General features: G+C 37.5%; 1 protein-coding gene across 3 annotated transcripts; it reads right to left on the reverse strand.

The window, feature by feature from the left end:
* Positions 1 to 3,867: 3,867 nt before the first annotated feature.
* On the reverse strand, positions 3,868 to 13,049 carry LOC146326227 (large ribosomal subunit protein eL22). Of its 3 annotated transcripts, none has more exons than XM_084721984.1 (4): positions 13,002 to 13,049; positions 7,877 to 7,987; positions 7,511 to 7,635; positions 3,868 to 4,067 (listed from the first exon to the last, which is right to left on the reverse strand). In XM_084721984.1, the coding sequence occupies exons 1-4, from the start codon at positions 13,032 to 13,034 to the stop codon at positions 3,923 to 3,925; spliced, it is 414 nt and encodes a 137-aa protein (XP_084578110.1). In that variant the 5' UTR covers positions 13,035 to 13,049; the 3' UTR covers positions 3,868 to 3,922. The 3 variants fall into 3 exon arrangements, with proteins under 3 accessions (XP_084578110.1, XP_084578111.1, XP_084578112.1); XM_084721985.1 differs by lacking the exon at positions 13,002 to 13,049 and adding an exon at positions 8,643 to 8,722; XM_084721986.1 differs by lacking the exon at positions 13,002 to 13,049 and adding an exon at positions 8,643 to 8,689 and having other exon boundaries at positions 7,877 to 7,984.

Genomic DNA, 13,049 nt, shown 5'->3' on the forward strand with positions numbered 1-13,049 from the left:
TTACCATAACATACTTAGTGAAGAAATGTATGCTTTTATTTTGGAAAAACAAATCCCCTCCTACTTTTCAGCTGCTCGTGGACCAGTTACCACAATTCCTACCATTAGAGAGACTGTCATCTGGACTCAGGCAGAGAAATCAAAGAGATTGACAGAAACTGAGCAGTGTCTTTCAGTGGGCATGGTACTGGCCAAAAAACTCATTCTAAAAGACTAGAAGCCTCAACTCCACTGTGCTTCAGAAACGGGCTGTGTGAACTTGCTTTGGTTATTCACATGGAAAAACTGCAATTTAATAATCCAAAATGTGAACATAAAAGGGAATAAGCTTGGGATCCATTTTTGCAAAATCTGGACTCAATTGAACTGAACTGGGTGTTCTGGCTTTATCCTTTTTGGTAGAAAACCAAAAAGTTCCTGCATCTTCTCATTTGTGATAGGTTGTGCCTAATAATCATACATGGAGGATAAGTATTGCTATGTGCTTACATGTTATTCATTCTTGACTATGATGAACTTAGGTGTCAAGATCCCTCTCCCACGTGTGTGTGTGTGTGTGTGTGTGTGTGTGTGTGTGTATGTCTGTTTTGTTTGATTTTGGGGTATTTTTGTATGTTCTTAATGAAATACATCATCATCACCAATAAAATAATATTTAAAAGATAAGTTAGTTAAATAAGTTATCCAGACAAGGAAAAACACGTTAATGCAAGGTGTAAACGCTAACTGATCAGAACGTGATCCGATCTGCAAGCCCACATCTGGAGGTATCTAGCTTGCATTGTGTTCAGATCTTGTGTTGGTGTAAATGTAATCCATACATCAATCTGAATAGTTCATCTGGATACAGATCACATTTTAATATTAAGTGAAAGAGATCACAAAGAAATAACTGACTGTGAGCATCATAAGCATTGTCAGTATCACAATATTAAAGTAATGCAATTTCATTACTTTTCATTACTTTCAGATTACCTCAATATAAAATATGTAAAATCAATAAATCTGTTGATTATTTTTTCAATGAATCCACTAGTTCTTTGGTCCATGAAACGTCAGAATTGCTAAAAATGTTGATCAAAGTCCAAGATGATGTCCTTAAATGTCTTATTTATCCACAACTCAAAGATATTCAGTTTACTGTCAGAGAGGAGTATAGAAAGCAGAAAATATTCACATTTAAGAAGCTGAAATGAGAGAATTTTTATTTTTACTTTTTTAGTTAAAAAACAACTCAAAATAATTAATTCATTAACCCTGTCCTAATTTTGTCAGACCTATTTTTCAAGTCTTTGCTGTAATTATTGTCATTATCATATTGCCCACTTTTGGCATGGTGGTGCAGTGGTTAGCACTGCCGCCTCACTGCAAGTTCGATCCCCCAGCTCCCCGGCTGGGGCAGGGCCTTTCTGTGTGGAGTTAGCATGTTCTCCTCGTGTCTGCGTTGGTTCTCTCCGGGTTCTCCGGCTTCCTCCCACAGTCCAAAGACATGCATGTTAGGTTAATTGGTGACTCTAAATTGCCCGTAGGTGTGAATGTGAGTGTGAGTGGTTGTCTGTCTATGTGTCAGCCCTGTGATGAACTGGTGACTTGTCCAGGGTGAACCCCGCCTCTTACCCAATGTCAGCTGGGATAGGCTCCAGCAGCCTGCGACCCTTACAGAATAAGCGGTTACAGAAAATGAATGAATGAATGTTGCCCGTTGTATCCACTATTCAATAACTTATTTGCTCCATAAAATGTCAGTGAAAATGGTGAAAAACATTGATCAGTGTTACATAGGTCCAAGATGACGTCCTCAAATGTCTTGTTTTGTCCACAACTCAGAAATATTCAGTTTTGTCAGAGAGGAATAAAGAAACCAGACATGAACATTTTTCCCCAAAAATGACTTAAAATGATTAACCAATTATCAGAGTAGATGTACAGTAATTTAATAGTCTATTAGTAATAATAATGTCCCTTCCTTTGTTGTGTAATAATAATAATGTAATAATATATTAATTGATTGATTTAAAGTAAAAAAAAAATGTCCACCCAGTTTCACTAGAGGCCATGATAATTAAGTGTGCACACACTGTGCATGGTAGGATATTATTCATTTTGAAATTGTAATCCTACTAAAAATGGCCCAGTTCTATTAAATGTAACTAATGTAATGTTACCTTTTTATGTATCCAGATTACATAATCCCACTACATGTAATCAGTTACTCCCCAAACCTGTTATTACTATTATTAGACATGACTACCAATTGTTGATAAATCTACCATTTCAGAATGGAATAATTTAACAAAGTGTTGTGGCATCACACAAAGTATTCGTTTGTGTCTTATTTTGCAATAACATTCAACATACACTTTGTAACACAGTGGTGTATTATTGTGCAGACATTATGCAATTAAAGAGTCTAAGCAGTAAGAAGTAACAGTGGCCATACATACATACATAAATACATAAATTAGACTTTAACAGTAATCTTAAAATCAAAAATTCTACCAGTAATGGGCCATGTTAAAGGATAGTTCACCCCATGATAATTCAGTCATTATCTACTCCACCTCATGCTGACTGAAAGTAAGATTTAGTTTTTTAGGCCACAAAACACTGCTGGATTTTCACAGGAAAACAGTGTTGCAGAATCTCCCAAACAGTGGAAGTGAATGATGACCAGTTTTAAAATGTAAGAAAACAACTGACAAAAAACATAAAATGCCTCCATACTGCTTGTCTGGTGTAATCCAATTCTCCTAAAGCCCCAACGTGCCAAGTTGACCACAAAATGTTATTTACACCATGTTTTTATCCTCAATCTTCACTGTAGATTCTTAGCCTGGAGCCACGTTCACATGCACACTGTCTGAACTGGATGTGTGTGGTGTGACGACGTGCAAACAGTATTGGGGCTTTAGGAGACTTGGACTACACCTGACGAGCAGTATGGAGACATTTTGTGTTTTTTCCAGTTGTTCTTTACATTTGAAAACCATTTACCAGTCACCATTCACTTCAGTTGTTTGAGAGATTCTGCAACCTTGTTTTCATGTGAAACTCCAGCAGTGTTGTGCAGATTAGCAAAATACACATGACCCACAATCAGCATGAGGGTGAGATTGAATCTTCATTTTTGGGTGAACTATCCCTTTAAACAATTTTACATCTTGATAAAAAATACCGTATGGTTTTGGAATATTTCTTAAATAAAGGCTTCTATGGACATTTGTAATACTCAGTTTGGCAGCTGATACAACTCACACCGACAATCTAGAACCCAGGATTTAACATTTGACAGCTTCTTCTCCATCCCTGTTTTCCTGGCTTCTCTCTCTCTCTCTCTCTCACACACACACACACACACACACACACACACACACACACACACACACACACACACACACACACACACACACACACACACACACACACACACACACACACACACACACACACACACACACACACACACATCCTCACTGGAAGGAACTATGATGCGAGGACCTGAGAGTGAGGTAAGCTAGGAGACACATTAGCATAATGAAAAGCACCCCTGGAGCTCTGTCCTGTGTTAAGCTGGTATTATACTTTCTTCATTCGTGAGTGCATGAGGGTCCACTGGAGTCCATATAACATGCGTCACCATCAGAGGGTGTATGTATGGGTCTGTGCAAACATCCACCCACCTACAGACCTTCCCATGCAGCTCCTATAGACGCCCACTGTGCACGTGTGGAGCGCTCCTCTGAGCAGACTGCAGAAAGTAATAAAACAGAACTAACAGTTGACAGCTGTCCATGTACGTGTCCATTCAGGACTATAAAAGAGGCTTCAAACTGAAAGGAAATCTCAAAGAAAACTCCAGAGACAAGCTTTTGTACTGTAAACAACATTTATTTAAATGTACAAAATCAGACAAATTGTCAATCTAATCTTCATCCTCCTCCTCCTCTTCATCCTGATTGATCTGGAAGTAACGGAGCTCATAGCTCTCCTTGGTGTTGGCCACAACACGCAGCCAGTCACGAAGATTGTTCTTCTTCAGGTACTTCTTAGTCAGATACTTCAGGTATCTGCAAAACAGAAAACAAAAAAACAAAACACTGTCATACCTGTTCTCAGAGTGATCTGAAAGTAAACCTGACAGTGTGGACTAGGGTTGCACAATTAATCACAAAATTATCAAAATCAATCAGAACCATATGGCAATTTTTTGATAAAGGAAAAACGTGAGAAAATGGCATTAAAATGAAGTAATGTAGTCTTGTTCTCCAGATAAAAGAAAACATGTTTGTTTGGTACAGACCCCAATAAATGTCACATTATTACAATGTTAATTATTTCCTTTTCAGACAAAAAGAAAATTGTAATGTCAGAATGGTCATTTCCACTAATCATATTACAATTTCAGTCAAATAAACACAATGACTTTTTTTTTTTTTTTTTTAAACCATACCGCGCAGTCCTAGGGGACGAGCTGGGATGGGGATTACGGAACAGGTATGGCAAACAGTGGGGACAGAGATTGCGATATCCCAAGTTGCTATTTTGAAGGTCCAATCTCATATTGTAATCAGCACATTGATCTATTGCATCAAAGGATCAGCACTGTCACACACAGGTCAGGAAGACAGCTTCTAATTGGTCGACAGACTTAACCCAAGGCATCTTCAGACTGCAAGTGAGCGTGTAAGAACATTTAAACAACTGTTTTCAAGACAGAAAAACAGATCAACAGTCACAGAATACATTGGATGTTGGATTATTTTACCACATCTCCAAAAAATACACTGCAGTTTCTGAAGGGATACAATCACACCAGTTGTAAAGGTACAACATTAGTGTCAGCATTAAGACTTAACTTTTCCAGCAGTTGGGAAACGCCAGATGAGACTTCTTTGTTTTGAGAAGCTGCAGCATTTATTAACTGACAGACTGTAACCTGCACTGTACAACAGATCACTCAGTTGCACTCAGGAAATATTTAGGCACTGCCCTAATTCTTAAAGCTTTGCTTAAGATAACAGGCTTCAATAAAATCCAAAAAAGTGTAATTATTAAAGGCAGTCGCAGTAATCCGCCATCCTGCTGGAATATGTTGCTTTGTCACTGCAAAAAGAAGGCTGCTGCCTTCTGGAGGGGATACGCAGTCTGCCAGATGCACTGGATGAGACAGGTAGCCTGTAAAATCTGTATTCTGTATGAAGCAGCCTTTAGTTTCTCTGCTCCCCACCTGTGGAACAAACTTCCAGAACACCTGAGGTCAGCTGAAACTGTCGGCTCATTTAAATCAGGGCTTAAAACATTACTGTTTACTGCAGCCTACCAGTGAAGAGGATACGTTACATATTTTTAGGATAATGTGTAGCTATTGTTTTTATATCTGTCTGCTGTTGTTTTATGTTTGCTTCTTTCTTTAAATGCATTTTCTGTAATGTTTTAAACTATTGTCCTGCTTTTAGCTTTTGTTTTTAATGATCTCAAACGCAATTTTAATGTTCTTTTAATGTTTCTATTTAAATGCATTTTCAAGTTCTGTAAAGCACCTTGAATTGCCTTGTGTATGAATAGTGCTATATAAATAAAATTGCCTTGCCTATTCCCTTGTTTGAGATGAGTATACCAAATGCACTACCACATCTCTATATACAAAAAAACAACAACCAAGACTTTATTCACAAAAACATTTTATATTTCTTTTAATTTCTGTTCCAGCTGGGTCGAAGCAGCTGCTCAGTCTGTGTGCCCTACATCTCCACTACATCTGAAACCTCCAGCAGCAGCTCATAGAACTAATTAACTCCACACATTTAAACAGATAAAATGCACAAAAGGCCATAAAAAATTCCGAAATACAATATATGAAATTATCCACTCATAACGGAAATCAGTGTAGATGTAATTTGTTCTCTTCACTGTATTTTTATATGATTTATCCATTTCAAACATTAAAAAAATATGTAGAAAAAAAATAGAAAAAATAAATAATGAACAGGCGTACAAACATAAATTAAATGTGATGACCAAAAAGGAGTAGGAAGAAGCAACATGTGTTTGGTCCTACCCCTCATCTACACTAATCCATCAATTATCAATCTATTTGATACATCCACTCTCCTCCCCATTGATCAACCCCACATTTACACCACTGTACTTCTTAGTACTTGATCAACATTATAGTCACAAGTAATAGCCAATCAACACAGACACACTGTGTCACAGACAGGCAGAGACAAAGGTGCACTGGTAAGCAGAGAGGAGCAGTGTAGAAGTTAGATGACAGTATAGTTCTACCAGTGAAAATGTCTGAGGTCACGGTCGGGATTTCACTCAAGGCGATGTGACAGCTTATAAATTAGTGGCTCTTCACAGTGATGAGCTGCGGAGGAAAGCAGCTGCAGCATCTGTCCTGTCTTTCACTGAAACTCTGCATTGAGGCTTCAGGTACTATAACTTCAGTAAAGCACTTAAGTTTTAATTTACTAAAAGACTGTCACAATAATTACAGCTCCGACATGCAGTCAATTAGTTTGCAACCAGTAAATGTTCAGTAAATAGCCTCTTACTAAGAAATAAAATATATCAAGTCTGCAATTGTTTTGTGCAACAGTCAGACACTTAACATAAATTAATCATAGAAAAACGCACTGAAAAAGATGACATGCCACATTATTCATAAATTTATAGCTAACCATCTCCACAGCAGTTTTCAGCATAAATTATTATGGCAACATATCCCATTAAAAAATGAACCACTGTCATAACACTGAAAACAGTGTTAATCCTGAAGTTATCTTGTTAACTCAAAATCCTGCTTCATAGTACAGGCATCAAATATGATCATTATTATTATTATGTGTTCTGCTGCATTTACACATGCTCCCACTCCACAGGCACAAGTGAACATCTGGTCATCAGCCAAAACAGTGACTTGACATACACTAGATTGAACATGCTAGACAGATGGGCAAAATAAAATTAGGCTCGAGTTGGAATGGGTGCCAAGTCACCTGTCCCATCCTGCAGGACTGGACAGGATGCTGTTTTGTTACACCTTCAATGATGATTGTGATTTTTAAATTACAAACTTATCCCACATATTTGTCAGCTGTATATAAACACAACAAGAGAGACAAGTGGGCACAACATACAAAAGTACCACACACAGACCAAGGAAAAAAAAAAGGGGGGGGGGGGATTATTTTAAAAATGTGCTTGGCTTTGATCTCTCTGTAGCTCTCACCATAGCAATGTAATAATACTGTTAATATTCAAAATTATAATTATAGATTAATAGATTATAATAAAAGATACACTATAATATCATACAGCACACCTTTACTAGACTACCGTATTATACATTAATGTACAATGCATATGCTATACTACATATAATAGATAATTATACACTGTAGAGTATGTCCTGCCCACAGCACCATCTTGATCAGAAGTTACAAGTAATAGCCAATCAACACAGACACACTGCGTCCCAGACAGGCGGTAAAGCAAATCTTACCTTTTGGAGAAGGGCACCTCAGAGGACACTGTGATCTTGCTCTTGCTCCTCTCGATAGAGACCACACCACCACCCAGATTGCCGGCTTTCCCATTCACCTTGATGCGCTCCTGAAGAAACTGCTCCTGTAAACCAAACATTTGTGGAAACATTTGTACACCATTCTAAGATCTCTATGCTGAGGCTAAACATCTGCAATTAGTGTCAAATGTGCATTAACTGTAATGGATGAACTAAAGCAAATGTTAAGTCTATTAGTTGGATATCATATTGCAGTGACATTCATGCCTTACAGTAGATTGTATTTATTTTATGGTAAACGGACTAAAACACATGAGAACATGTGATGGGTGGTGATGAACTTACAAAGTTGGCAGCGTCCATGATGCCATCTTCAACAGGGTGAGTGCAGTCCAGAGTGAATTTCAGGACCTGCTTCTTCTTCTTACCACCTTTACCGGTGTTCTGCTTCTTCTGCTAACAAGAAACCAAACATGCACCTGTATGACAATCAGGTACTCTAAAACAGCAGGACTGAACTTTTTTCAAACACTTATGGAAAACGTCATGCCCAATACCATTTCAAACATTGCAGGTTGACAAATATCTTTTCGAACATATCAAAAATCCAAAAAGGCCACGTTTTTATTCATCGAAAAGGACTCGAAACCTGGTGAAAACATGCTGTAACGCATTAGTAACGCGATTTTTTCTTAGCATGTTTCGTGCTGTGAGACGTGTTGATTTGCCTGAAAGCAAGACCATCACTTCTGCTTCGGAGCTACAAAGTTATTAAATGGACCAAACGAATATGTCTTTAGATTTCAACCGCTCCTGCAGCTATATCATTTATGCAACTTGTTAAACCCCAAACACGCTATCCGAGTTAACAACGTGGTGAGCTCAGTCCCTGCTGGCGCTGTTTAGCTAACGTTAGCTGAAAGGCACGTAGGCCGCAGAAAACCACAGCTACAACATGAGCTCACAAAACATCTGGAAGCGGATTCCAAACCCAACAATACGCCCGTGACTGTTAGAAGAACACTGTCTGTCCACCCCGCTGTCTTCCTCTGCCTTTCACACAACACAATCCACCATTTCAGAGAATTTATCAACACGCGATTTGACTTACAATAGGCGCCATGGCGGAGAAGCTAGCAGAAAGGAAGAAGAAGCTGTGCGCATGCGTCACATTGACAAATCAAACACCGAATCACTGATTGAATCCATGATTCTGAGATTGATTCTTTCTTCTGTTTCTTGTTCTTCTTTGAAGTTTACGGCAGCTGGCCAGTCACTATCCAGTTACTTTACAGTCCAGTTATCCTTAAAAAAGTAAACGGCCACTTCCTCCCTAGACTACTGAAGCACACTCAATTATAACAACAAAAACGCTCATTATTGCACATTATTCCTAACCCACTCTGTCTCTGTCCCATATATAATAGCAACTTGGAATAAGCTTGTTCAGGATTTACGTTGGGGAAAAATATGGTCTCTTCCTAATAGACATCTACTGGTTGACAAAAAATTTTCTTTTAAGATCATTCATCGCTGTCAACCTGTCAAGTCATTGTTAGTTATATTCAAGAAGGATTTTGTGTTAAAAATCAAACCGCCTGTCTGTACCTTTAAAAAGGAAGCAGAATCCTACATTAGAACTTTACATACCTCATGCAATAGAAAAGCTTTGAAAACCCTAAATTTGTGCTCCAAATTTAAGATTTTGTTATAATTTTAATTTTTGGTATAATTTTATTGCATCTTTTATTTGTCTGCACTGTAATCCTGGATAAATCAGCAGTACTCAAAAAACTGAGGCAATCATTTGGCACAATTTGTCAAGTTCAAGATTCAAAAGATTTCAAAAGTTTAAGATTATTGGAAGTTAAATACATTGACTGAATACATGTACCTTTTGATTAAAGTTAAGACAATTCAAATATTTTCAGTAAATGCAACTCAATTTCTATTTACCCCTCTCATTACAATAAGTTGACAGAACTAAATCACTTCAAGTATAAAAAGATATGAATTCATGTTCAGTAAAGTCCATATTAATCAAAAATTCTGAGTTTATGGGGCATGAAAGTAACTCTTTTCAACACCTCAAATTACTGTAATTAAATTGTTTTTGGTTTTTTTAAGTCTAATTTTACTTGTACTGAAGTATGCATTACACAATGTAATCTACTTTGTTACTTTTAAAACCATAACTGAGTACAATTTGAATTTATTCAGACCTTTCATTTGTGTTTTTGTAATCAATAAGGCTTAACAGGTCAATGAAACCATTACATACTGACAAAAGCAATAATTCTCTATTATTTTTTAGTATTTTTTAACACCAGTACTTTTACTTGTAATCAATTACTTGTATTATTTCACTGTGAAACTCCAGCAGTGTTTTGTGGACTAACAAAATAAACCTGACCTTCAATCAGCATGAGGGTGAGTAGATAATGACTAATGAATTTTCATTTTGGGGGTGAACTATCCCTTTAAGAGGTTTGTGGATGCCTTCAAAAGAACAGCATTGACATTTCTGGCTGAAACAAACGAAATTAATATTATAACACCAGGATTTGTTTGGTCATGCATAGATGGAAATACTTCTGTGGAGTAAGAGGGAATCAACACAGGAGAGTAAACGTCACATCAAATCATGAGTGTGTAGTGAGGAGTAAGGAGCTCGACAGGAACATTTTCTGCGATTCATTTTTACAACCCTTGTCTTCAGTTAGATATGGAGTTGCGCTTAAATTGTGCCAGAAAAGTTGAGTCCGTTGAGGCCCTATGCCGACAAAATTATCTCCAAAACTGACCCTCGTAAGCATATTTCAGCCCAAACCCGATTACAGCCCAACATTTTTCTTAACAAGCTTCCCTCTGTGTACCAAACAGCAGGAGTTTTCAGTGACAAGAACAGAACATACAGGGAATTGGACTTGGCAACAACTAAACTAGGGATAAAAATGAAAATAAATAAACAAATATAGTACAACCCGAACCCAAAGTGAGCACATGAAATATATGCCTGACCTGAACCCGTCGGGTCCTGTCAGGTTCAGGCACAGATGTCGAGCTCTAATAAGGAGACTAAATGATGGGTCAAGTGCAGTCCAAACTGGTGTGGGCAGCAGCTTTTAATGCTCAAAATAGTTCAAGGGGCAGTGAAAGAAAGATAAGAACGGTGCATTGAAGATATTCTGGGTAAATTCTCTGCTGACAAGATGTCAGGTTGGTAACTGGTGTCTGTCATGCATAGATTTAACTTTTGCATCAGGTAATTTCTGATTGTCACTTTACATTTTCAAATGAGCTTTTTTCATTATTTTTTTCTATTTAATTATGGCATGATAATTCCTTGTAGTACAGTAAAATAATCTTTTTAACCTTTACCTTTTTATATCTGGAGTTTTATATATCCTCCACAGTAAACACTCCTAGTCTCAATATCATATCTGTCACGTTTAATTGTCCAGGGGCAGAGAACCACCTCGTACAAGTGAACAACTTGTAAAGTATCATCTACATATTACTGTTCTTCATGGAACTGTTGTTCCATCTTTGGCTTTGCTGTTGCAGCAGATACTTCAATAATAATAATGGTAATTATGAATGATAGTAAATGTTGGAAACATGGTGTTAAAGTAGTACAACTACAGTGGAGTTAGGGCTCAATTTTTTAGGCACAATTAAAGCGCTGTTTATTTGTGAGAAGGTGGTTAAGTTAATCTGAGTTTATGTCTAGTAATCTGCTTCCTCAAACACCCTGCAGGCCTACATGTCTATAGTGTATATTTTGATTTATGACCAGTTAAGAAATACAAGTCAACTTTTCCCATCCAGAAATAATTGACTAACTGAATTATTTGCATTTTAATATTTTGACAAAATTGACACTATAATCATCCATTACTAAGTGCAATGCAACAAATACATTGCTGTTCCTCACCAAGCCCAACAGTATGTCTACCAGGGTGCAAAATTAACTTTTTTGTCCACTGGCCAAATGCATGATCAGTGTTCAAATTTTAGCAGCCACTCAATGGATCACCATTGTTTTCTGACTGGTGCAAATTTCATGCCCTGTTGTCCACTTTGTTCACTTCACAGTACACGAGGACCATCAAAAACAACCAGGTACAAAATCAGTTCTTGATGAGTTCAGCCTTGATAAGAACACCCTTGAGTTTGTTTCACACAAGTAGTGTTGACAAAATCGTCTTTGTGAAGTAATCAGCCAACAGTTTTCACTTCTAGTGACTGTTAAATACAGGCCTATGGTAAATGGTATGCTCTATTGTACAAGTGCAACATATCCAAAACTCAGCTCTGGTGCGCCATGCTGCAACAGTCAGCTCATTATCTTCACATCTTGCATCCAGCTGTTTAATCTTATAAACCCAGTGGTTCTCAAACTTTCTTCTAGCTTGCCAACTTAAAGTTGAAAAACAATCACAACCCACATTTATTTATTCAATCATTAATAATGATACAGGAAGCAACTAATCATTGAGTTTTGGTGAATAAAGATCAGCACACTAGCATCAGCAAACTCTACATAAAATCACATTCATTTAGAAAGTTCACCCAAAAATGAAAATTCAGTCATCATCTACTCACCCGCATGCCACTTGAAGGCTGAATTTATTTTGTTGGGCCACAAAACACGGCTGGATTTTTGCAGGGAAAACAGCATTGCAGAATCTCCCAAACAATGGAAGAGAATGGGGACCGATTTTTGAAAAAAACAAAATAAAATAAAAGACAAAAAAATACAATAAAAGAAAATGCCTCCATACTGCTCGTCTGGCATAATCCAAGTCTCTTAAAGTCCTGGCATGCTGTTTGGACACTGTCACACCACACACACAGTTCAGACAGTGTGCATGTGCATGTGGATGTGGCTCCAAGCTAAGGATCTACAGTCAAGATTCAGGCTAAAAACATGGTGGAAATAACATTTTTTGGTCAACTTGGCATCTTGGGGCTTTAGGAGACATGATGAGCAGCAAGAAGACTTTTTTTTTTATGTTTGAATACTGGTCACAATTCACTTCCATTGTTTGGGAGATTTTGCAATGATGTTTTCCTGTCTCCAGCAGTGTTTTATGGACTTTAAAAACTAAATCTGACCTTCAATCAGCATGTGGGTGAGTAGATGATGACTGAATTTTCATTTTTTGGTGAACTATCCCTTTTAACTCATGTTTACTCCATATTTTTCTCCTGGTCATCAATACCCCATCTGCAGTGGCTCTATGCCCCATAGTTTGAGAACCACTGATCTAAGCTCATACAGTGCTCTTCAAAGATATGCTACAAGTGTGTCGCTATGAACTCAGACTGCTAACACTCATCTGAAAACATGTGTACGCATGCACACACTCATTCTTAAACTGCACTACAGAAACACAGTATTTAGTAGATTGTGCCATTGGTCAAAATAAAAAGAAAATCAATGAATTAGTTGAATATTTCTTACATTCCAAAAGAGACTTGCAAATAGGGCTGCCATGTCCAAACTATTCCA

Source organism: Lutjanus erythropterus, chromosome 6 (assembly GCF_056507025.1).
Source record: "Lutjanus erythropterus isolate fLutEry1 chromosome 6, fLutEry1.hap2, whole genome shotgun sequence".
In the NCBI taxonomy this organism is placed as follows: domain Eukaryota; kingdom Metazoa; phylum Chordata; class Actinopteri; order Lutjaniformes; family Lutjanidae; genus Lutjanus; species Lutjanus erythropterus.